The sequence below is a fragment of the Coloeus monedula genome (assembly GCF_965178545.1).
Source record: "Coloeus monedula genome assembly, chromosome: 2".
Taxonomy (NCBI): domain Eukaryota; kingdom Metazoa; phylum Chordata; class Aves; order Passeriformes; family Corvidae; genus Coloeus; species Coloeus monedula.
The window spans coordinates 68,624,733-68,651,573 of NC_138782.1; the positions used below are offsets into that span (position 1 = coordinate 68,624,733).

At 34.2% G+C, this 26,841-nt stretch overlaps 1 protein-coding gene across 2 annotated transcripts in view; it reads left to right on the forward strand.

The window, feature by feature from the left end:
• The window catches only part of TBC1D32 (TBC1 domain family member 32), a gene marked incomplete at its 3' end in the record, with an annotated part of 70,781 nt that overhangs the window by 14,730 nt on the left and 29,210 nt on the right, over nt 1-26,841 (forward strand). For both annotated transcript variants that reach the window (XM_082276840.1, XM_082276839.1), the window contains 13 exons: nt 978-1,070; nt 1,326-1,468; nt 2,165-2,289; nt 3,409-3,607; nt 5,416-5,498; nt 7,126-7,264; nt 7,762-7,849; nt 9,341-9,459; nt 10,044-10,160; nt 13,517-13,605; nt 23,837-23,959; nt 25,224-25,332; nt 26,176-26,269. In XM_082276840.1, the coding sequence (XP_082132966.1) occupies nt 978-1,070; nt 1,326-1,468; nt 2,165-2,289; nt 3,409-3,607; nt 5,416-5,498; nt 7,126-7,264; nt 7,762-7,849; nt 9,341-9,459; nt 10,044-10,160; nt 13,517-13,605; nt 23,837-23,959; nt 25,224-25,332; nt 26,176-26,269 (1,521 nt within the window). The remainder of the gene's footprint in view (nt 1-977; nt 1,071-1,325; nt 1,469-2,164; nt 2,290-3,408; nt 3,608-5,415; nt 5,499-7,125; nt 7,265-7,761; nt 7,850-9,340; nt 9,460-10,043; nt 10,161-13,516; nt 13,606-23,836; nt 23,960-25,223; nt 25,333-26,175; nt 26,270-26,841) is intronic.

The window sequence follows — 26,841 nt, forward strand, 5'->3', positions numbered from 1 at the left end:
CAAGCTAATTGCAAATTGAAAACAAGTGCTGTGAGTTTAACTTACTAATTACGATAAAATAAAAGTAGAAGAAAAGTTCCGTACCTGTGGAACAGGGTTAATAGGGATACAAGATCTAAGATGGAAAAGCTCTTGGATATCCAAAGAAATCTATATTGTGCAGGGTTGGGAAATGGAAGCGTGTGAGGGCAATTGTAGCATTCCATTGCTTTAGTGTCTCTATTAATTCAATGTAGAATTCAAAGCATTACTGGATACTAGTTCTGTGACTTGTCTTTTATCCCTATGGTTAGAGGATCAAGATTTGATAGATCCAGTGTAGGGCAGTTGTGAGTAAGAAACATCTACTAACAAAGTGCTTTTGTCGTTTATGCATTACCTGTGTAACACCATTCCAGCAGAGATCCAGGAGTGGTGGTTGCTTTGTTCTTTTCCTTACAAATGTAACAATCTTGCCATTTCTCTTCTTAATAGTGTCCTTCTCAGCTTCATAGATGGCAACTTTTTTCTCACAAATTGTCTGATTTATTAAGATAATTACATTAAACTTGGAGCAATTGTTCCCATCTTGCATTTTGCTACATTTCTTGGTTTTGTTTCAGACCTGAGAAAGAGTTGTCTGACAGCCTCTCCCTTTTCCAGTAGTTTCACTTAATCTAATAGTAAGGCAATGCTTTTTTTCTATAGCCATGTATATTCAGTATTTTCAAATGTTAGCTGCCATTTGTTACAGTGAAAGACATTGTACAATTTCAATTGGCTAAATTTATAGCAAGATCAAGTCTTAGAAGTTTCTAATGAAATACCTTAATAGAGTCCCAAGGACATGCATGTCCTTTGCTTTATCATTTTTACATGATTGATCTCCTCTATTCAGCAAAGCATTCTTTACATATATTTATAAAATCCATTTTTTATTTAGAAAATTAAAGTTGTACTTTAATTTGAAAAGTACTTTCCTTTTTTTTTTTAAATAGATAACGTATCCATAACTGATGTGTTGGTATTATTTACTCAGCTTATTTATTACTCTCCAAGTTACCCAAAGACAGCTTTGGCAGCACATTCAGGTAAATGCTCTTTTTTTTTCCTTATATGCTAATATATTTAGTTATAATGAGGCATATGATAACTTCTTTTACAATCTTTAATTTGTGTCTGTTATTTGTGCAGTTTTTCTCTTCCCTTCCGCCCTTACCCTTTCTTCCTCCCTGTGTTAAATCAGCACTTAACAAAATTAATAATAATTCGGAAGCAACTACATAAATTATATAGAGATATTTGTGTAAGTTAAAATATAAATACATATTTCTTGTGTTCACCAGACAATTATTCTCCAGAAAGTCTTGTTATGGAGATCCTGCAAGTTTTTTGTGATCAAACAGGATGTGCTACTGAATGTTTGTATACAGATGCAGTGATAGATGCCCTACTTCATCCTGTTCAAAGTTTGCTGAGTGGCACAGAGGTTTGTAATAATCTTCCAAATGATTTTTACATGTATAGAATATTGTAATTTTTATGTATTTTCTATGTAGAAGATTTATTTACTTACATAATATGGTAGCTTCTGTGGTATTTTATACATTAGCTATCATATTGTGCATTGAGTAGTTTAGTCTGTTACTATGATTGGTCTGACATTGAAGTCTTGTGAATAGTAGCAAAATCTGTGTTGTAGTGAGATTGTTTCCTTGGGGAAAAAACACACCGCTTAATTTTTTTGATTGGTTTTGCCTTTTTTCTGATGTCACTGGGATATTTCTTGGATGAATATTTGCTCTACCTTTTATTTGAAAGGCAACCTACTTTTACTTTTAAATTCAGTTGGCAACTTGGAAGCTAGGTCTTCTCAATAACAAGTATAATAAAATACATAATTCTCCATGGGAAACTACTATTTTCTGAATTGATAAAAGAAAAAGGGCTGGTGGGTTTTTTTAATTTTATTTTTATATTTTAAACATTTCTGTAAGGATTATGAAAATATTGGGAATTAGTGCCCTCTGTGATGAAGATTTCTGTGTGATGACATTTGAACATAGGCTATTAAGCTATTTAAGAAATCATCAGAAAGGTGAGCTTCAGGTTCTGCATACCTAAGCCAGACTTGAAAAAACAGCTTTCACAAAAGCAATGTTTTTTTTTTTCCTCTTCCAAATAGGTGTATATAAACTGTCTTGAAACTGCTTTACTTGATGTAGCTGATATTTTGGCAAGGATTGCTGCTTCAGAAGATGGTCTTTCTCTTCTTCTGTATGGAGAAAATGAAAAAAATGCCAAAGGCAGGTAATAGTGCATTAATGAATGGCATTAGTGAGCACTTCAATGAATTACATTGTTCTTACAAGACTCATTTTCTCTTCTTTCATTTATCTATAATGTGATACATTTTGGTTTTGTTTAGAGTAAAATACCTGATTATAAATTAAAATAGTAAGTGTTTTAGAGAATGTAGTAGGGAGATATTTATGTGTAGAATGAGGTGAAATGACAATGGAAAGAAATAATTGTGTTTTATTTCTTTTTCTAATTCATGTGAGAGCTTTCCTTTCTCTGAAGGTAGTTCCATTATATTCGTAGTGTTACTGTTCAGACCAAAGGCCTCTTTTCTTCATTTTTCTTTGTTTTTAGAATAAATAGTAAAATCAACCAAATTTATTGAAAGAATAGATTTAATGTAGTATTCACATTTCAATACATCTAGTAGAAACAGATCTTGTACAAGAAGCTGCCATGTGTAACACTGTACCTAATTTAGAATCTGTGTGTTCCTATGGGTAGAATATAGTTAGCTGATGCTAACACTTGAAACAGCAGTAAAACTGAGATGAGCCTTTGAAAACAGCTAAGCTGTAGGTCATGAAAATGTTTGGAATGTATGTCTTCTAAGTGGATAAATCTCAGAATTGCCTATGTTTTTAGGGGGGGTGGAAGTAAAAGTTACTTTTTTGGAGAAAGAGTTGTCCTTGTCATTACCAATCTACAATATTTCAGAAGGATATCTTGGATAGGGAAAAGAACAAGGACAAATTTTACCTTATACTGATATCCTTAACAGTGATAAAGCAGAAGTGAAAATGATTATCTGGTTACTCTTCCCAGCTGGACTCCTATTAAATATAGAGTCTGTGTAGTTCATGGTCCCGTGGGCTGCATGGAAAGCAATGGATATACTTTTGCGTTGCATAGATATATTTGCCAAAGTAAAATCACTTGTACATTTCTTTTCTTCTGACTGGTATTACCAGATATAATGTAGTTTGTCCCTCCATAGTGGGTCATAGTCTCTTTCTGTAGTTTCTTTTCCCCTAAAAAAAAAAATTAAGTAAGTTCAGTCAGAGGATCTGCTTTAAGGTTTATTGTTTACTACAGAACAACATTTAAAAAGTGTTATTTTATTTCTAGTCTTACAGCCGCTCATGTAATTGTTCAGTTCACAAAGAAACTTCTTCATGATGACATTTCTCTCTTATCTGGATCTGAGCTTATACCAGTTAAAGGAGCTTTCATTTTTGTATGCCGTCAAATGTACAGAACTTGTGAAGGCCTACAGATGCTAATTCCTTATGCTTTGCATGAATGTATTGCAGAGGCCTGGAGAAAGGTAAATCTTGCTTTTGGATGGGGAAAAACCTTACTGTGAGACGTTCAGCTTGTGTAATAGTTGTTCTTACAGGTTGATCATATTTACATAGTGAAGTAGCGCTTGAAAATGTTGTAAAGGTGAAGTCCTGCTTGAAAATTTTCCTTCTGAATGTGAACATTGCAGAAGTTTAATTTGAGTCTTGCATGCCAAAGATTAAAACAGGAACTCTTGATGCATTGGTAGACCTATCATTCATTGTCCTTGATGATAGAAGCCACTTCATGTCATGTTAACTGCTATCTACCACAGATCTTTCCTTCACTCTTGGTTTGGGATATTTTGAAAGAAAAGACTTCTGAGATGTCCTTTAGTAATTTTTAGTTAAACTGGTTTTCTCAGTGGAAGATACAGAGGAAAAAAAAAAGAAGATGCCAAACATTTGTTAAATAATGAGGTGACATTGAAATATTCTCAGGAGACCATAATGAGAAGTGCCAGGCAGGAGTTTTTATCACAGGCAGACTGTTTAAAGCTTTTGGTGGGCATTTCCAGTCACTTCCTCTAAAACACCACAGCATTTACACATATACAAAAGACTTCTTTTCACATTAAAATCTCTTACTATGGTATAAAACATAATTTAGACAGATTGTCTTGACATGTACAAGATATGTAGACTGAATGTGTTGAATAAAAGCTAAGTTTAACTAACAAAAAGTTTCTTCACATCACTTTAGTGGTGAGATGTAAACTGAAGTAGAATCAATATATTCTTGACTTCAAGAATCAACAAGTTACTATGGGAAAGTCAACTCCATCATCTTATTACTTTTTAAATTTTTTTTCTGTCATTGTTCAGTTTTAAGACACCTGAAGTTTTTAAAATAATCTGCCATTAATAGTGTAGCAAAAATGGTGGAGTATGGTGGACTCTTTGCAAGCAGTAGTGTCAATTTGTATCCATTTCTTTTACATGTCTCCTGGAGTTTTAAGACCAGTGGAGAAAGAAGTTCTTTCTTTTTCTTGGCAGGTTCTGATGAAATTCTGAGACAGAATTTATAGACATGATAATAAAAGGGGAACACCAGATCCAATACAACTGACTAATTTAATAGAAAATTCTTTTGTTGTTTCAGTACATCACATGTATAAGGCAGTAAAGTAATAACTGCTTACTTTTATTTCAGTGGGGTAATTTGCTTTTTATCCCATAAACATAAAAAAACCTTAAATGATTAATTTGAAATATGCAGTCTTTCATACCAGTTATTTTCAAATATAATTTAAATTATAAACTAAATCAGATATGAAAACATGTATATATATTTGTTTGTAGCTCTAATCACATCCATACCAATACAGAGAAATTTATATAATTTGTAAATAAATAAAATAAAAAGTGGCAGAATTAATAAACAGTATTGTGTTGTTTACTCCAGAGGCTGTTATTTCCATTGCCTGTGACAGAAATTGAGTTCAGAACTGTGTTACAATTTTTCCTTTTTTTTCCCTTTTTTTCTTTTAAATGCCAATTTTTGATTTGGGAGTCTCCAGTTGGAAAACAAAGAGGTTTATTTAAGAATTCTAATTTTAAAAAATTAAATGTAATAGCTTTAAAATTGTTTATACCCAAACAAGTAAAAAATAAGTTTTTCTGAAATAAAAACAAATGTAGTGGAATAGTGCATTCTGTGCTAAAGACTAGACTACAGCCTGATCACTGTGGTTTTTTCTTTTGTATATAACAAGAGAATGAACAAAATCTGAAGTTTTAAAATGGTGTATATAAACAGTAGGGACCTTTTTATTTATTTTTCATTTTACAGACAAGTTGGCTTTCAGAAAGAGTACCTACTCCTGTAACTGATGCAGACTCCATTTCATCAATAAGTCAAGAATCAAAAAACAGGTAACTTGGTACTTAATTTATGCATGTGTATAAGTGTGAACATTGCTACTTTAACCACAATTGAGACATCTTGTAACCCTATGACTTTGTTGTAGTTTGATTCCAGCTGGCAAGTAAATACCACGCAGTCCCTTGCATCCCAATGGGGTGGGGAGAAGAATCAGGAAAATTATGGGTTGAGATATGAACAGTCTAATAATTGAAACAAAGCAAAATATAGTAATACTAATAATAGTAATACTACTAATGGTAATAATAACAATAACTGTAATGAAAAGGAGAGAGAGAAGTAACACACAAGAGAAACTAGTAAGACACAACTCAATTGCTCATCACCCTCTGACCGATGCCCAGCTCATCCCTCAACAGTGATTGGCCCTTTCTGGCCAACTCCCTACAGTTTATATACTGAGCATGACTTCCCATAGTGTGGAATATCCCTTTAGCTGGTTTGTTTCAGCTGTCCTGGCTGTGCTCTCTCATGGCTTCTTGTGCACCTGCTCACTTGCAGAGCGTGGGAAACTGGAAAGTTCTTGACTTGGATAAGCACTACTTGGCAACAGCTAAAGCATCAGTGTGTTACCAACATTATTCTCATCCTAAACCCAAAACATAGCACACTATACCAGCTACTTAGAGGAAAACGCACTCTATCCCAGCCAAACCCAGGACTTTTTGCCAAAAGGATAGTGGTAGGTAGAGAAGCCATCCTAGCAAAGGTCTCAGTAGAGCTACAAAATTCTTCCTCACCTTTGAGAACTTTCATGGCTTAGAGAGTGGTGTCTAATCTATGTAAAATTGACTTATAGTTTATTCTCTCTGACTAAAGAATTGGGTTTGAGGAAAATGTGAATTGGAAAGAACAAAATAGCTGTCTGTTTATCTTAGGCCTTTGATGTGGTGCTAATTTAAAATGCTGTTCTGCTGAATCATATTTACACCTTCAAAATATTGTGTAGCAAGATTGGCAGCATTTTGACTGAAAGCCTAATACATACCAAGTGAAAGGTGTCCTTCCTTTTGTACTGAACCTTAAGGTCCTGTTATAGAAGTTTGTATGCATTAAGATGAGAAATACACAAATATTTGTGAGTCTGAAAATTCAGGGCAATGTTGATTTTCCATTTACTGCTCTTAGTATATGAAGCTATTGTGTAAATACAGCACCTTTCTTCGTAATTCTGTACTAATTTCTTGCAGGAACCTTTAGCTCCTCAAATATGAGTTCCTCATAGTGTTTTTACATTGTGGAGAAATTCGGTGCCTGTTTTGCCAACATGTAAATGCCATGTTAATATCTTAAGACTGTATAGAGTCAGACTGTAAGTCATACGTATGTTTAAGGATAGCAGAGGTCTTTTGGGTTGCCCATTACATCATCTTTCTCTTCTGTGTTCCTACCTAACCTTAGTTTTGCCATGCCGAGTTTGAATGTTCACACAAAATACAGTCTAGTATGTTATCTTTTTCCCTAATCCTTTTTTCAAGCTGACATAAACTTATAAATTCAGCATAGAGTCCAATGAGTAAAGTACTGTTGTTTTTCAAAGTTAGAAATTGTACTTTTTCTTTTTTTCCCATGCTTTTTTACATATAATTTTTAATTACTATTTTGTTACTCTTGCAGTTTGTTATGGGAAGAGACTTTGTTAGATGCCTTGCTAATTTTTTCTACTACACCCAAAGGACTATTTCTGCTTCATAGTACAGGTGCCATGAATGACTGTGTGAACTTTATGGTTAACAGTTTATCAAAAAAAATCCAGGTAAGCATTGCAGTCTGTACAGTTTACTTTTTACTGTAAGGTTTGAAAAGTTAAGAAAAATACTGTTTTTCTTTTCTTCTAAGTGCAATTTTTTTTAGACAATGGTGGTAGGTCATGTTGGAATCTAAACATGCTTGAAATATAACCAAAAAATCAGATAATAGGCATTTTTAGGACAAGAAAAGTAATGCCACAGGCATCCTACTGAATGTGTACAAAAACATTATAACACTAATGGTTTTATTTGCTCATATAGCATGTCTCAACCACAGTATTTTGTGTTTAAATTTTTATAAGATACTTGATAAAGATGTTTGGTTTGGAATCTGACCCTGGTAATTCTTTAGAGGATAATATCTATGAACTGTTCAAGTCTAAACATAAAGTGGATTAAATTCTGTCAACAAGTGTAAGAAAGATCAATATTTAAGAGATCATTTGAGAGTTTCATGCCTTCTGAATAACTAACACTGCACTTTTATACTTCTTATCAACAGACAAATGAATATGAAGACTTTGGTAATAGAATCATTGTTACACAAATGGCAACAACACCAATGGCTGCAGTAGCTCTGCAGAATTCAGGTAAATTGAAGAATAATGTTTTTATGAATAATTACATGCTGTAGTCTTGCATTTTAGAAAAAGGGAGAAAGATGTTAAAAAAAGATCAACTGTGTAAAATAATTACGCAGTATTAACAAAGACTCTTAAGTGTCTGTTAATTTCTTCTTGATGGAAATTAATTCTCTCCAGCTTTCAAGTCATTCATTAATCTTGATGCAGCATTTTAGGGTTTGTTTTATTTTTTCTTCTGATATTATGCAAAATCTTTACTTCACTGGTTTGGATTTCCAGAAATTTCTTGTATGTGTATGAAGACATTTGTACTGTTTAAAAATAAGTTTTCAGGTGTTTCTTATTGATCTGAAGCTCAGAATTAATAACTGTTGATGTCTGTAATTTGTCTGTACATTTCCATGGTTACTGAGTACTCAAAGGGTGAGGAACTGCAAAGGCCCCAGTGTCATTGGTGCAGTTATACATTAGTGAGCTGTAGATGAGATTGTGCTACAAGAATTGTCAATTCAGACAAAGTCCCTGCAGAGTCAATCTCAGATAATGCAACTGTTGCCATATTATCAACAGTCTGGGTACTCATTATATTAAAACTAGAATCTCATCAATAAAATAGAGGTAAAATCTTAGGTTGCCAAGGAAGTCCATGAGGTACGAAAGTTGCAAATCATCTCTCTGAGTATCTAGAGGTGGCTGGCGTTGACTGAAAGACTGTCAGAAAGGCAGGCAAATTCTGCCAGTCAAGGAAACTGATTGTTAGTTACTATTTATGCCTCCGGGATTTTTTCAGAAAGCAGGGAACAGATCTACTGAGGAGTTACCCATCTGTCCTATTGTAAGGTTTTCAGCCAAATTGCTTCTTATGGCCCTTTTGTGCCCTGTGGCATCAGAGATAAATGATATACCAAAAATAATCAGCATTGATTTTCAACCCTCACAGCTTGTGTAATGTATGTAAAGTTTCTATTAAGCCTATAACTTACATTCGAAGATTTCAGAGTTAGATGGCTCTTTCCTCTTCTATTTAAATATTTAACATTTTGAATTTTAACAATTTAAATTCAGCTAGTAGTGCTTCTCTTAAAGGTTTTTTTTTAGTCCTTTTCATTGTGGTATGTTTTAATTTATTAATGAGTTATAGTGAATCTGTATTTTTAGAACCACAGAGACAATACTAGCTAAGGCTTGATCTGTTACAATTAACTTTTTAAAGAAGATCAGAAGCTCGTTTACTTAGAAGAGATCTAAATATAATCCTACTCTAGTGTAATAGTCTTTGGAAACCATTGCTGCAGACTGTAGATGGATCATAACTAGACTGCTCTAGAAAGGTAATTTTTACTAAAGGGTTGAGAATAACAGGGATAGTAACCCTCAGGCAATCTGTGATGTGACATTTCAGCCTTCAGTATAGAGAATTTTGAGAATCTTGGTTAGAATTCTGGTGTAACATATTTTTAACATGAAACTCATGATTAGAACAAACATTTGTTTTAGGCTTTATAAAGGCACTTGTAACTGAATTATGGGCTCTTTTGGAGTGTGGAAAAGATGATTTGAGAATAACCCAACCCAAATCTACTCCAGTTGACCCTATTGACCAAAGTTGTCAGAAGGTGAGAAATTATTTAATCTTATGTTTTTGCCTGGAAATAAACAGTGCCGTGGTTCAGACAGGATGATTTTTATTGCAACTATACTTGCTTCTTGGCACATGTGTCAAAATTTGTATAATACACTAGTTAAATGATGTCTGATAAAGGATTCTTGTGTTGCATGGCAGTTCACAATGCAAAGGATTAACTATGAAATAATGAGTAACAATCATGACAAAACTAAGTCTTAAATGCTGGCCATCAGTTTATGTCCAGATTACTGTAATAAGACCAGGAAGAAGGATGTGTTTTAGAGTATTCTGTGTCTATAAATTTTAGAATTATGTGGTAATGAATACTGTAATTTTCAAAATTGCTTGTACAGTTTGATAGATAATAGATATTTCAGACACTGCTGCCCTTTTAGATTATATAGATGCTTACCAGGACATGCAGTTTTATTTTGGGCAGGTCTATTTATGTCAAGTTCAGCCTGTAAAGGATAAGAACAAAGTTACTGTAAATGGCAAATAATTTCTAAAACTTACTTGGTTGCACTTAAGTGATTAACGTTCCCTGTTGCCCTCTTTTTTTTCTTTCTCTAGTCTTTTTTGTTTCTGGTAAACTTGCTCACTTATCCAGCAGTTTTTGAGCTCCTGAGTAAACGAGATATACCGAATAAACCCATGTATTCATTCCGTGAAGTACCCACAGATATAATTGTAAGTATTTTGAAAGGAAAATACTTCTGTTAAGATGTTTCTTCCTGAGAAAATGTTATTGCTATAAAAGACGTAAGTTTTTTTCTTATTGAAAGATTTTGAATTTTTCTGCATTTTGTATTATATACAGCATGAGGGCAGTATATGCACATATGACTTCATATTAACCTAAATTTTCATTTTGAAATCTTAAAGATAGTATAAAATTTGATGCCTAATTTAAAGATCATCTTTCCTGACTTGTGTTAGAATTGTGTTTTTTCATGGAAAAAAGTAACTTACAGAAACACATTTGTATGTGCATGCAGTTACATACTGGAAAATGTTGGTAAGTACATATACTTGTGTTTTATACAGCATTGCTCTATCACACTATCTGTGGATTTAAACAGAATAAAAGAAAAAAACTAACAAAATGAAAACACAAAATCCCCATACCTCAGGCAATTTTTTTAATAGGACACATGATTCACACAAAAGAAAAAATCAGTAATGGGAAAGCTGCTGATTAAGACATACTTCAGAAAAATAGCTTCACCATTTCTGTATTTAGTATTATTTTGTATTCAATCATCCAACTTAGTCAATTACGGCTTTTTTCTCATCTACAAAGCACAGACAAGTAATTTGTGACCTTGTGTGGCAGTTAAAATCAGATTTTTTTTCTAATGAGTTAGCACTTTAATTGCTGTTAATGTTGAAGTGTTTGTTTAGCACAGGCTCTGGATTGGTGATAGTTTAAGTTGTTTAGACGGAGTTTATCATAATAGTGTATGTTATGTTTGGAAGGGATTTTTGAGTTCTTTTTTGCAATACTGTTTTGATGATTTCAGGAGGAAATGACATGATAAATTTCATTTTTCCAATCTACTCAATGTTAGTGTGTTCACTGCTGGATAGCTTTGTTCAGTTACCAAGTTTTTTAAGGCATTGGGAGCAAGGAAGATAGATGTATGCTGAAGATGATAAATATTTGAGAGCATTCAAATTGTGGTAGAGTTCAAGAAAGATTTTTGTAACTTTTGAAAGCCAGTGTTGTTTTGGCTTTTGAGGCACTTCAGTATTTTTATGAAATTCTCTAGTTTCTAGAAATGCCAATACTGGTACAATTGTGCAAAGTTCCCTGAGGAGATAAAGATGTTTTGGATGAGGCTTGTCTCACTTAACTACTGTGCAGCTGTGGGTTTTGTAAGCCTAGACATCCAAGATTGGATAGAGATATGTCTAGCTATGTAAGACAGGCATCCAAGGTTATGTAGTTAACAGAAAGGAAATAGTCAGATCCTCTGATGTTAATTTAACATATAATGGCTGAGTCTAAGTACTCAGAAAACTTCTGAAGTTAAGCAGAGATACAGATTTGTTATAACCACGTCTTTGGGCAGTGATTGCAGAAAGCAAAAGATAAAAGATTTTGGCCAGATGTAACTATAGAAAGCAAAGTAAAAGCAATTTCAATGCCACTAGAAGATTTGATTGTGTTCCTTATTTTTTCTCTGTTTCTGAAATGTGTCACATTGCCACAGAATCTGACTTGTTTATGCTAGACTATATTTGCTAATGCGCAGAACTTACTCATTTTTGTATATTTATTTCTTGACTACCCAGGATTTAACCATTTTTACCTCCTTTGTATTTTTGTCTGACTAGCTGCATCATTGACTGAACAGATTGTCAGCTGAGCTTTTACTACTTCAAACTGTAGACTAATCAGGTTTTTATTTTGTGCCCTTTGGAAAGTTTTCCTTAATACATTCAAGATTTCTTTTTCCTGTGTTTGGCATGTAAAGTTACTTTAGAAAATGGAACATATAAATGAGGGTTCTTCTCCCTGCCTTCACTCTTTGAGGGTTTCTGCAGTACATATATTCAGGGGAATCTAGTTTGGATAGTACCCTCTAGATCTGTAGCTTTGCAAGACGTTAAAACAGGTAATTTTCTTCAGTGATTCTGGAGAGTCTTAGATGGTTTGTCTTAGGTATTCAAAGTAGATGGCATCTGACCATAATATTTAAGCTGTGCTCTATAGCTGAGCAGTGCAGATCTATCTGCACATTTTTTGGACGTAATCTTGTGTTAAACCTCGTTAATTATCTTCCTTCCTAAAACCTCAAATCAGAGCTTGGTCTCCTTTCTCAGTAGTCCTCTCACTGTGCCTGCTCTTTGTATACTTTTGCAGCTCCAAGCTTTGATTTATAAATGAGAGGAGGTTGTTACCAGAGAAATATCCCTTAGCATTTGAATGTACAAATATACCAAAAAATCTTAAATCCCATACAAATCAATTGCTTGCATTATCAATTTTATGAACAGCCTTGAGGTATAAGTTGAGTTTTTTAATTGAGAATTTGATTGTGAATGTACTATGTGGAAAAAGCTGTCTCCCCCACAGCCCCAAAAATCTAATAGGAAAAATATGCTTTCATTTTAAATAAGAATGCATTTTATGAAGACAGTTTACTTTGAAAAGTTCTAGCCTTTTTTTTGCTACTGTGAGTTTTACTCAGGAATTTTACTTTTCTCTGTTAAAAACCAGATCTTTTGTTGATTTCATGAAAGTATGGGTCTTAACTTTCCCCTCAAATCTTATCGAAATGGCTCATTGATCTATTTAGGTGTTGTCTCTGAAACTGTACTTCTTAAATGTGAAAATAAAACTATTGTATTTAATAGAGATTAAATAAAGCTGATAACAATTTTGTAATCTGTTTCCTCTGACCATAGCACAGCAATCTGTCTCTGAGATGATAACATCACTGAATGTTTTTGTTCTTTCCTATTTTTTAAATGAAATTATTCCTTCAGAAGCAGTTTGCATATGCAGTGAACCACGGGAAGATAATTAGATTAGATATATGGAAGAAGTGGGAAGCAGCCACAGGTCATTGTCTGTTACATGAGATGCTCTAAGATAAAAGGTGTAAGCCTCAACATCTGAGCCAAGCCTTGCTAAACTGGGAATAAATGGCTGTGACTTGAAGCATGTACTACTAACCAGTGTGAAAAAGGGTTGTTATACTAAAGGATTTGCTGTTCTCTTCATTGAAATAGACATGTACACATTCAAACATACAAAAAAGAGTTTAACTTTTTTTTTGTGGTTTAATACTGAAGTAGAACTAAGATAGTTGATACACAAGGATCTTTTTGTATGTTTATATTTTTTAACAGATTTTTTTTTTCCTAACCTTCTACATGGTTTCTTTTTGCCATTGACTTTTGTGTGGAAAACACCTCTTGTTACAGAAATAATTTTGGTGTGTGTTTTAATAATAGCTTTCATTCAATAGTAAATATCCATATGAAACTATGATGTGCATAAATTACAAAAGCATACATTTCTCTTCCTTTGGCAGGATATCATTGACAGGCTTATAATTTTGAACTCAGAAGCTAAAATTCATTCCTTATTCAATTACGAACAATCCCATATATTTGGTCTGAGGTAAGATGCATGTTTTTTATTCTCTGGTCACGTTAACTAAATAGGATATAACATGCTTGGATGTGTTACTTCTGACAAGATAACATTGTTTGGGTTTTATGATGTATGAAGGTGAAATTTCCCCCCTTTTTAGCATAAGGAGATTAAATGAAAAATGGCCTACAAAATGAGAACAGTTTGAATCTAATCTTATTATCTGTAAATGGATATATTGTAATATGAGAAGCAGTGATAGAAATTGCATGTGATTTTGCCTATTTGACTGTAAAAAACAAGTTGTACATCCACTGTACACCAAAATACTGAAATAAATTATTTTTACTATGTTTATGTCAGTTTGGCTTATGTAATCTCCCTGTACTTAAAATTGTTTTCTTAAGTATTTGTTTAATTATCACCAATTTCACAAAAACTTAGTTTGAGAAGAGTAGCATTTGATTCCAAGTATTTCTAGAACCTGAAGGTAAACTTAAAAGATGCTCACACTGTTATGCTCATGTTTTGTAATATTCAGTGCCTTATAATTTTAACGTAGACATTAGTTTCTGCATTTTTATTCTGCTTTCCAAGGCTGAATATATAAATCCTTGAATTCACATTTTTGTTACGAACTTATTTTATGCAGTTGAAATAAAAGAGCTATTGTATTGTACTTCGTAATATGGAAAACTTTGATAACCTTGTTTGAGCACGATATAGCCCAACTGATTAAGTTTTGAAACACTAGCTTTTTGCAGCCATATTTATACTTTGATATCACTGTAAAATTATTTCATACTGTGTGTGAATAACCGTAAGGTATCAATTTGTTGATAAGGATGAACATGGAGGAGATGAACAACGGCAGAGATTGGAATTGGGAGATACATGATTTTGACATAGAAGTTATAAATGCTGCTTTGGAGAAAATCACTAGTTTATATAGGAATGAGAAGTCTTAAGATGAAATTTGAAAAATAAATTATTTTTCTTCATTTACGATTAGGTAGACTCCACAGTAAACTTGACAGACCTTCCATTGATTTAATTAGGATCAAGAGAAAATGAGATGGTTTACAGCTTAAAATAAAGGGTGGTTGGGCACTGGAACAGGCTCCCTGGAAGGTGGTCACAGCACCAAGCCTGACAGAGTTCAAGAAAGCATTTGGACAATGCTCTCAGCCTGTGGTGCAATTCTTGGGGTGTCCTGTGCAGGAACAGGAGTTGGACTTGATCCTGATGGGGCCCTTCTAAATCAGGATTTACAGTGTTAAGACTTATTTAGATTATTAAGACTTGCAAGAAACTGTAGCCTATATTATCTGAACGTGGGAGGCATACAGTTAAAGTTCCGTGATTTTTCCTGTAAATGCTACTGACTGCAGACATCCATGTTCTGTAAAATGAACCTTGCCTTGTGTAGTTGGTTTGCTCCGTGACCAAATTCCATCAAGAGTTCTAAGTTCAGCAGCAGTTAGATCAAATAATATTAGATGCTTAACAGATCTGAAAATGTGGAAATTGGAGCAAAAGATCTACATTTCTCTTTGCTGTTATGTAGAAATAAAATATTTAGGTGTTTGTGATAATTGCAGCATTGAAAAGCAGTATGATTTTGTGAAGATTTTGTCTAGAAACATTTTTGCTAGACTCAGTACCAGCAGTACAGCCAAACCCACTTTATTTTAATTGTTCACAGATCTATACAGCCATACACTTTATATTTGTACATGTGGCTCACCCAGAGCTGAGTGCTGAACTTCAGATCTGTTTAACTTACAGGTTATACTGTAAGGTCCTGTTTTTATTGTTCAAAACAGTTACACATTTACTTACTTGAATGTTAAACAACTTCTGCAATTTAGAACTAAATTTTCCTTCAGGTGTATACTGAGCTTCAGTGTCTTAAATTATTTTGGTTATTAGCTGTATCATTGCATATAAAAACTTTTAATACATTGGTATTTCCACTGTCTGTTTAATCCAAAATGCACAGATGTATATATTTATGTTTGTAATGTTATTATTGCACTCTCTGGTGGATAGTTTTCTTCATTTTGAATAAGTATGAATTCTGAATTATAATTTTGAAGGACAGACTGGTAGAGGCTCTTCTGTCAACTTTCCTTTTCAAGCTTAAGCACTCTGTAAAGTGGTGTGCATGCAGTAGAAATCAAAGGGAAAACACAGGGAAGCTAGATATGGTGTGCATAGCCAATATCTGTTACTCTTTAAAGAATACTCCCTATGGTGCATTCCTGTAGATGAGGACCTGTGTGGTCAAGGGTGAAATAGTTCCACAGTAAGCTGTAGCTAAGTTCAAATCTGTGCTATCTTTGATTTTCTTCTTTTGTTTTTTTTTCTTCCTTTTTTTTTTTTTAATTTGCTTGTTTGTTTTTAGTTTTGTTTGTTTGTTTTTTGTTTTTAAGTTATTGGGAGTGTCTTGGCCTAGGATGGTTCTTCAGTAATTTCACAGGCAGTGAACTGGTATTCCATTAATTGCACTATTGTGTGTTTCTGTGATGAGATTTATTCATTCGAAGGTCCTTTTAAGCTAATTGGAGAAAAAAAAAAGGTATTATTATCATTATTACTTATTTATTAAAAAAACCTTAGGCAAGAAGTGGGAGATAGGAATAGATATGTGCAAGTATATAGACAGTTCCTAATTTGTGTATAGAAAGATTTTCAAACTGTCAGTTCAGCTTTCAGCTTCAAAGCAGATTTACACTTATTTAGAATTGAGAAGTCTCCCAGTTGGCCAATATCAGTTGATAAAAGAACACTGAAGGCTCTCTCAGACACTCTTTTCTACAGGCTGAAAATCTGGATGCACAGGAACTAATGCAGGAATTCTCAGTGGTCTTTCTGTTTTAGAAGGTTCTGAACTTGCCATCAGAGCACAAATCCTAGAGAAGGGAAATTCAAAGCAGTAATTAAAGCAATATTTTTTTAACATACTAAACACAGAGTATTTTCTTAATTTAATTATCAGCTTTATTTCTCTGATACAAGTGTACCCATCAATCTGGTTTGAAAAGATACTGCATATGAGAAATAGCAGTTTTCCTAAAATGTAGCACTAGAAGTTTTCACCAGCTTCCTTTTAAGGCCAAGCTCTTTGAATCTCTGTAACTTATATTAATAAAGGAATCTTTCCGATTGATGGCTTTATACATTATCAAGGCAACTTGTCTAGTATTTCAGTATAGTAAATACATTCATGACTTTTGAGTTTTTACAGCCTGCCAAGAAAATATATGCATAATATATATATTTTCAAAGTCTTTGCCTAGAGCGTTATTCAGGCATTTACATATTGCTGTACCCTCTATTCAGAAAATTAGTTTTCTGTGAATGTTAGTGATACCATTTTGTTAGCTGGATTAAAGTGTGGCAGAGTCAAAATTTGTACCTTTGATAATCAGGTTCCTGTCTCTAAACAGTATCAATACCCCAAAATAAATTCAAAGATACTCCATTAGTGTTGGCTTGAGTAAAAAACAGGAGAAACAACATTACTGGAATATGCATAGACTGTAGGCAGTGGGAGGGCATAAGAGTTGGTTTACAAGCAGCTTTGCAAAAACTCCCTTTACTTAATAGAGTACTTCTATAACACTGTTCCTGGAATCTTTTTTTTTTTTTGTGGATATATGGTAATATGATAGTAGGGGCATTTGAATACTTTAAAGAGGAAAACGAGACCCTTTCTTTCTTTGGCTATCTTATTTTTTCCCCAGTGGCTTATTTCGACCATAGATCAATAGAACTCCTAAATACTGTGAAGTCAAAAGATCTTTTGTATGTACATTCTGAATCAGAAGAACCTTTGTTAGCTCCACACTTGTTCACTGAGATGCCTCCTGCTAGTGGGCATCAGGCGACAAGGAAAGCAGCCTGTTCTAGAGTTTAGCTTTCTGCAGAGAAATACCTGGAAAATTCTGAGGGTAAATCCTTTTCCTTCAGACATGCTAATTGTGACTGCTTAATTGTAAAGACACAATGTGATTTGCCTAGCATTAGAGATATATGAAGATTACCTATTTTGTAGAAGTATAATTTGAACTGCAATGAAAAATAGATTTAGTTTAGGTTTATGCAAGGCAAGGCTGAAAACACAGTATTTATTACAATGCTCAGCGTGAATAAATGCATTTCTGTTTCTGTGGAATTATAGAAAATTGTAAATATTAGTCTAAGTCATATGCTCATCTGTATCAGCTTCAGGATTGTAAAGCTACTGTCTGCTGCAAATAGGAAAAGAATATTGGCTTGTTATTTTCAGGTTTGTGTAACAAATATTTTGACATTGTTAGGTCACATTTTCTTTGTCATATAAAATATCATGGCAAGTATGGTTTTTTATTTATTATCCTAGTTTTGTTGCTTGCCAAATGGGTGCAGAAAATTATAAAAATGCGTTGTATCTATTTTTGTTGCCCCAAAAACTAGCAGAGAAAATTTAAATGGCTCATACTATACTAACATCAAAATCAATCAGCATCTTGAAATTTGCCTTAAAGCAGTATGTAGTAGTCAAAATGTCATCTAAAGCACTCCAGTGAAATCCAGGTGAATGAATTAAATGAAAAAAAAAAGTGATAGGCAAAAGATAACTTTGAGTTTAGGAAATACACGTAACAAACACCCCTGCATTCTTCTCCATTACTTTTGTCAATAGCATTGTAAAAAGCCCCCTTATATAATTGCATTTTAATAGCATATAAAGTAGATTGTTCCTTAGTTGTTCTTGCATTAAGTGTATTGTTAATTAAGAGAATGTGTGATTTTAATGATTGCAACATAATGCTATTTTTATTTAGTGGCTCTTTTTCTTTCTCTTGATTAAAAAACATTATGATTAGCAGAACCCAAAGGTGAAAGGGGACAGGGTCTGGGTTAGCAGTGACTACTAGTGATGAGGATTTGCAACAGGATTATGTGAGAATGCGTCTACATTGTCTGTGATCATGTAGTTACACAATTTATTCAATTTTTTGCTAATTTATATATTAATAAAAGGTTTTTTAGGTTTATTAATTTAAAACAAATCACTATTAATAAAATAGGAACAGTAGATTCTGTGATCAGATGTCACTTGTTTGTTGACTTTTTTTCTTTACTTAGCTGAGGGAAGATTAAAGCACTTCACTTCTCAGTCCTCTAGGCTGGCAAGTGATGCTCATGGAAAGCATTTTTGTTTAGCTAGGGGAAACTTTTTACCATTAGCAATCAGATTACATGTCATTTGTAGGTACATTGGGTAGCTGAAGTGGTGTAGGTGCTCTTTTGAAAATCTCTTCCATGTGGCAAACATTGTAAGGAATACATTAGTCACTGAGTTTTCTGGGAGAAACATGACTGCCCTAAGGTAGTAGCTTCCAGTGCCCCAGGCACCAAAGGTGTAACTTCTGTATCCAGAAACTCATATTTTTTTCAAAACCATGCATTGCCCTCGGTGGAACAACTAGAGCCTCAATCCTTTAGCTAGACCAAGTGCAGAGGCATCCTCTATCTGCTCATTGCTAATGCCTTTTGTTCAGTGTGCAAAGGCAGTGTGCAAAGCTTTGCTTGGCTGAAGCTTCCAAATGCCCTTTGTGTTCCAACACTGACTGAGTGGCTTTTGACTTCTTTGGGGTTTTTTTGTTAGCCATAGCCTTTGTCTACTGGTCTGGCACTTGATAGTAATTGCCACTCACTGTTTGGATCCATGTTCTCATTGAAGTTTGGGCTCTTATTCAAAGCATAATAAAGAATAAATCAAATTGTTTATGTAAGCTCTGATGTTAAATGTTTTGAGGCTGCCCTGCCCCTGATGATGATGACACTGAAATTGTTTAATGAAAGTTTTGCTTTGGATTTCACTGTTGTTGTACCTACTCATTTAGTGACAAGGAGGTCCTGCTACTGCAAAGAAGTTCCAGTCCTTGTTTTATTGCTCTTCAGTTTTTAATATTTATTCCTGAGAGATAAAAGCACCTTACCTTGTCACAACTGAGCTCCCTACAAATACCATGCTGTGTATTTTGCACTGACCTGATTCAGCCATGCCTATAGCTGTAGAAGGCAGTAACTGCAAGCCAAAAGAAAACCTTTTACTAGAGACCAGTTTAGTCCTCTATTTCATCCTCATGTCACTGTCTATAGCATAGATATAGGCATTTTGTGTTTAGTTAGCCATTTTATGCTGCATGCACACATCTCTTACTGAGATTGTAGTATAGTTTACTTTGAGCTGCTTTCTTTTTTCTATATGGTGGAAATTTCGTGCTGCTTATAGCAAGGAATTTTATCTTGTTTCACTGGACTATGTATGGACTGGGGTTAAATTTTTTATAGAACCCCACATGGATGCTGTGTTTTGAATTTGTGAGTAAAAGAGTATTGATAACAAAGCATGTTCCCACTGAAATTGTGCAAGCAACTGCTCAGCTACAGGGCTTTCTTTTTTATCCGCACTCCCCCGAAAGTAGGCTAGGAATGTGCAAGAGGCTGGGAATGAACACAGCTGGGACAACTGACCGGAACTGACCAGAGGAATGTTTTATACCGTGTAACATCCCACTCAGTAATAAAAACTGAGGGGCATGGAGGTTGGTCTTGCAGGTCTCATTGTCTGTGGACTGGCCAGGCACTGTGGCAAGGGAGTGAGCAGCAGGGTGGGTGCTTAGTTGCTGACTGGTGTCAACCCACCACCGACTGTTACAGCTGCTGTGTTCGAGAACAGTATCTTGCATCTTTCACCACCAGCTGAGCATTAGCAGATATCCCTGAAGTGAGGACAGAACATCAGAGTGGCTTTGGAAAGAACATATATTACAACAGTAAGGAAGAACAGTATATGGTGGTGTAGTGGGAACTGCAGGAAAATAGAATTGGATTTACCATAATAAAGGTCCTGTTGAGAGAAACATAGTTTGACGTTGGGAAAAAGAACAAAGGATATATTGCTTTGTGTTCTTAAAAGGAACTCATAGAAAAAACATTGAGAAGTATGTTAATAAGCTATCCTCATCATATGCATTTTTAGCAACTCAGAGTAAATCATGGGCAGTTTAATTATATTATTTTCAGGCAAAAAAATTTAGAGAGGCAACATAAAAATTAGCAAGGTTTATTTACTAGCTGACTTATATCCCAAGAAGGACCTTTTTTTCTGTCATAATTAAAGAAGTCATTATGATTCCACATACCAAAAGCAGGGGAGATAGTTTGTGGAACAAAATACTAGTTAGAATGCCTTTTTTTTAGATTAGGGATTTCTGCAGTGAAGTATTAGTTGTGAAATTGTAGTTGAAGGGATAGAATCCAGGGACCACCTTCCAAGAAAGATAGGGCAGGAAGTGCAGAATTCAGAACAAAATTACTTATTCCTAGCATACTTTCAGAACTATGATATGTATTTTGATATTTCTGAATATCTTTTAAATTATTCTTCTATAAAGGACTGCCTTCAGATAATCTTGTATTTTATATGCATTGCAGTTTGTTCCTGGGTGTATGGTATATCTTATTAGCAGTGATCACAGAATTATATAATCAGAATTGAAAGGGAGGTGGAAGATTGTGTAGTACGACTGCTCTGCTCAAAGTGGGTTCAACTACAGAGCATTACTCAAGGCTGTGTCCAGTCTGGTTTAGAATATTGTCATGGCTGGTGATCCTGCAGCGTTTCTGGGCAATTTGTTCCACTGTTTTACCACCGTCACAATATATTAAAATGGAATTTCCTGTCTTTCAATTCATGCCCATTGCATCTAGTCCTTTCACTGGGTATCACTGAGAAGAGGCTGACTCAATTTTCAAACCTTCCTGTTCGATATTTATACACATTGACAGGATCTCCCCTGAGGATCCTCTTCTGTAGGCTGAGCACTCACAGCTCTCTCTGCTTTTCTCTATGCCAAATGGCCCAAGCCTTAATCATCCTCTTGGCCTTTTGCTGGACCTGCATCCCTGTCATGCTGTTACTGGGGAGCCCAGAACTAGACTCAGCACTCCAGTATGACTTTACCAGTGCCAACGGAGGGGCAGGGTCACCTCCCTCAAAGTGACTTTTGGCAGCACTCTTCATTACTCAGCCCAGGATGGCGCTGGCCTTCAAGGGCATGTTTCTGGCTCATGTTCAACCTATTGACCATTAGGACTCCCAGGTCCTTGTCTGCAAAGCTGCTTTCTGCCTGACTGGCTCCCAGCCTGTGCTGTTGCATTGGATTCTCCCCAGATACAAGAACTTCATCAAAGCCTGTCTTCCAATTTTCAGCAGTATTCAGATTGGGAATTCTGTCTTCCGGTTTCCAAAGAAAATTTTAAAATATGTGTCAAAAAGATATGTTTTATCTTGTTGTATTATATCTGTAAAGGTTTTATACATTCTCACAAGCATGTGCTTCTTATAGATGAGATATTGAGTTGGGGAGTCTGATACAATTCTTATGTTCCAAATGCAATTAAAAGCAAACAAAAAAGAAAAATCTCCATAGCTGTATTCAAGCATGGTTACAAATATACATACTATAAAATGTGATTTTTTAAAAAAAATTACAAACCTTAGTCTATACATTTATGACATTGGAAGGTAATTAATGGAATATTACATTTACTAAATACACCTGTACTTCAATAATAGCATTTTTAAATGTATTTTTCTATATAGGTGAAAATTTCATTTGGATGCCCAAGCAGCAGCTGCTCATATTAGATCTTGTATATTTTGTCATTTATTTTACTATTCCATCTACCTAATTTTATTTGCTTATGGTTGTTTTTTGCCCTGCCTTGCCTACCAGAGGAGATGTTATAAAGCATTCTCAGCTACCAGTCTTCTCCCAAGTGGTTTTTAACTGCTGTAAATAGGTTTTTGCCATTTATTGTACTTAACAGAAGAAATTGTCCATCTTCATGATGGTTTCAGTGCTCTTTTCTGTTTTTTTTTTTCTTCTAAATAATAGTAATAATAAAAGTTATAGTTGAACTGTCATTGCTTCTTCTATGATTTTGAAAAGTACTGAGAACAAATTGATGTCACAAAATAGATAATGTAAAAGAAATAAAACCTGAAGAATACTGAAACTGAACAGATCAAGTTGTATTAAAAAACAACAGGAAAAAAACCTAAAGAGACATATTCTCATCTTGACTGTTTAATCCTTGGCCACAACTGTATGAATTTGCAGGTGTTAAATTATTGGGAGAATGGCTTATGAATTTTTGCTATTGTCAGTAGAAGCATATTGGGAATTACAGGGAAGAAAATAAGCTCTGACTAACAAACAATTTAAAACAGTGTATTTTCTAACAATTTAAAACAGTGTATTTTCTAGTTCATATCAAATCTTATGTGAATACAAAATAAAATGCTGATCAGATGTAATTTATGTTTCATTTTATGACTGTGTTAAAACAGGAAATCAAACCAGTAACAAGAATGTTTAGTTACATTTACAGTTTTCCTTGAACTGGAAGCCCTCAATAAAATTATTCTGTTGCAGTCTTAGAATGAATAGATTAGTTAAAAGAAAAAGTAGTATGATTTGGATTGCTTTACTTCAGATTTATATGAAAATATATTGGAGTACTTACCCTGTTAATTTGCCCCAAATTTATGAAAGAAAATTGTATATAAGGCACTGTCTTGGGCACTTGTTACTACTAATTTCATTTACCATTCATGTTTCTCTGAAAAAACCCCAACCCAGCAGATTTTTTGGTTATGTTACACATTAAATCTTTTATTGCTTTTGAACTGTGTTAAATTTGATTATACAGAAGGGCTTAAAAGCCTGTTTTCTAAAGGAAAGATATTTTTTTACCTCCCTGCCTTCCTCCCCCTTCAGACAGCCTGACTCTGAGTTGCCTTCCCAGCCTATTATTGTATAATTTCCTTACATTTCACATGGAGTGTCTTACTCAGCCTGCGTCATTTCTGTCATTCTTTGATGTAAACTCAAAAGCAGACTGAGCTGACCAGTGGGTATTTTCTCTGGTTGTTCAGTGCACACAAAAAAATCTGTTGGGACCCTGTTTGATTAAGGTTGTGCCACTTGAGTGGCTAAAAAGGATATAAAAGAGTGTTCCTGACCTAGTAATGCCTGGGTTTTTGTCAGACACTTCAAGTGGGTTTTATTTTGTTGTGTATTTCTCCCCTTGCTTTCCATTGCAAGATCTCATAAACACGTTCACTCTTGTCTTACTGTGCGTTACTGGAGTCCTGACTGATGTACTATTATTTCAATGTGTCCTTCTGCAGGCTGTTGAATGTGCTGTGCTGTGAGCTCAATACCCTTTTACTCTTGGAGACTCAGTATAAAGTGTCACAAGTTTTACTAACTGCTCAAGAGGAAAATGTCACAGAAACGTCAGAAGGACATGGGTAAGAAGTGACTGATGTAAATGTTATTTTAGCTGTCAAACTCTTCTTCTGAGCAAACACATGAATGCCTTAGTGGCTTTAAACATAAAAATGCTTTCACTTAAGGTGGCTTCTAATGTCCATAAGTTTCCTTACATGCAGGTTTGTCAGAAGTTTTAAATTATGAAAAGATAAAATAGACTTCTCTTTCTCCCATGTTCACCCCAAAAATAAAAGAAATAAAAAAGCAATTATTTTACTACTTTTTATTTGTATTACTTTTAAGTTGTTCCTTAAACAAAAAGTGTTCAAAAATTGTGGATGTAAATATGCCTTTTAATTTATACTGGTTTTTAATGTTATGTATTTAATATAAAATCAGGGTATTGTTTTAATGTTCATGAATTAAAGGTATCATCAGTACTTGGGGATTTTTGTGGGAGAGTGTTTTTGTTGTTGTCACTGTTCGGTTTGTAGCTTTGTCAACTCTCCAACAGTTTGACTAAGATACAACTCTCCGGCTTCTATGACTTTCCACTGCTGTCTTCTAAATAAAATTGCACAGCACATCCTTTTAAAAGGAAAAAAGTATTTTTGGGAGAGAAGCAGAAAGTCATTTAGTTACAGACATTTTTTCCTTTCTCACAGAATGCAGTGTTTTAAGTATTTTTCTCTTACTATTTGTTATGTGGGATTCAAACAGTATGGGTGAAGATGATAGTAATTTACTATTTGAAGATGAAACCTCCTATTTCCCTATTCAGGCAAAACTTCTGTTAAGAAACTTGGTGAATAAAAACTGGATTTTACTGCTTTCAAAAATTTTGTACCTTGGGCCATACAGTGACTTCAGACAGCAAGTTGGCTATGTTTCAAATAATGAATAACTCAGCTTATTTGTGACAGCAGAAGTATACTGGTAGGCCAAATAAGGAGGAAATTTTGATGGTCCATTAACTGTCACTGCCCTAATTATATAATTTTTATGTGAAATAACAAAACTTGTGGTATTTTCTCTCAAAATTTTGAGTCTAGTAATTGCTCAGATGTTTCTAATCAGTAGTAGGCAGGGAAGCACAAAGTTAGAACAATGCTTGGAGACATCTCAAAATACTTCAGGTTTCTGTTTATTTATGCCTGTGTGTATTCCAGCTTGTGCTTTAATTCAAGTATGTTTCTTAAAATATTCTTGCTTATTAAAGTTTTCTGAATTAAACAGTCAGTAAATCAAAGCAGTTCTAATTTTTAGAGGTTTTTTGTGTTTTGTTTGGATTTTTTTCCACAGAGTTTTTATAATTGATGGTCTGTCAGTGGAGAGAAACCATGTTCTTGTAAGAATAAATTTGATTGGAGGACCACAGGAAAGGATTTTGCCTTTGAGAGAATTAGATAAGGTTAGAACCTAAACTGTACCAGTTTCTTTTTCTGTAACTTCTGCCTTCATTAACTGAACATTTTTTGCTGATAATTTTGCATGTGAAAAATTATTTAACATTAAGAAATACCAGACCACCTTTAGCTTTATAAAGTGTTAACATTTTAAAGAAGTGATACACTGAGAAAACACATTGTTCCCACTATCTGGGGATTGTCATGTACCTATGTTGTTCAGATGACATGTTTATTTTGTTGCATTTTAATATTACTTTTAAGAGAATACAGGGGTTTTTTTTCACTTCTATATTTCTGTGTTTTCTTTACTAGCTTTCCATTTATCTTCATTTTATTTGATATTGTTTCCATGCTTGGGTTTGCATGTGCAGTATCTAAAACCTGGAGCTTTCATCGATGTTCTAACAATGGATAGTTTGTTAAGCAACTTCTTTAAATGTTCTTCTTCTCACTGGCTGTCAGTCTCATAAAGATGAAATGCAGATTACTGTCAGCAACCAACAAAGACACCTAGATCAATGTACAAAATTGGAAATACAGTTTAGTAGGTTGTTGGGGTTTTTTTTCATAACTTTTTTTAAAACTTGCAATTTTCTTTGTGGTTGAAAAAAGGAACCATAAAATCAAACATCAGTGGTATATACACCATAAAAAATTATATTCTCAAATGCTTTTTGGATTCTCATTCCTTTTTTTTGGTTATGGCACATCTCATTGAAAATTGTAGTATCAAGCATAATTTTGATTCATAGGCAGTAATTCTGGGAACTGTACCCTTGTGTATTAATTGAGAAAAAGCTGTTATTTTTTCTGCTAAATTAATTTATTTCTGGTCCTGTTTCTAGGGCAGTGGTCTATATCCTTGGCCAATGTTTTCATCATTCCCTGTGCCAAAGTGTTATCTCTCAGAAATTCCTAGGAAAGCTGAATTCAGACAAGGTACATAGAAAGCATGCAAGCAGTGTAGATTTCATGCAAGCATCTCAGTCAATTTTAAAATTTTCTTTTTCCTTCCTCCCTGCACCCTGCTTCCTACCCTCACATCCCACAGATTATAATCTCATTAAGTACTTAAGGTTATTTCAGTGTTAGCTACAATTGTAGCTAAGTAAGTCGGTTTGGTTTTGCTTGTCTGGCTTTGTGCAACTGTCAATCTGCAAAGCTCTGTTTGGTAATCTAATTCTTATACAAACTTCAAGATTAACCTCCTGGCTTGTCTCGGGTGGGTGACTCACAAAGTGCATTTATATCATCTCTCTAGTAACTGAAGCAAGACAGTTTGCTTAAACTGCAGAGTTTTTTGTACACTACTTTCGTGATTCACATCCCTGTGTTTACAGAGCTTGGTGGTGTGTGAAATAGGTAGCGTTTAGGATAGTTGGTTTCCACATTGAACATCAATTTGGAATGTGAGCAGACTGAAGAATCCTTTGAAGAACTACCTAGGCACAGCAGTTTAATTCACACAGAGAAACCATTTTAAGGTTTTAGTTTGCACAGACAGTGCAAAT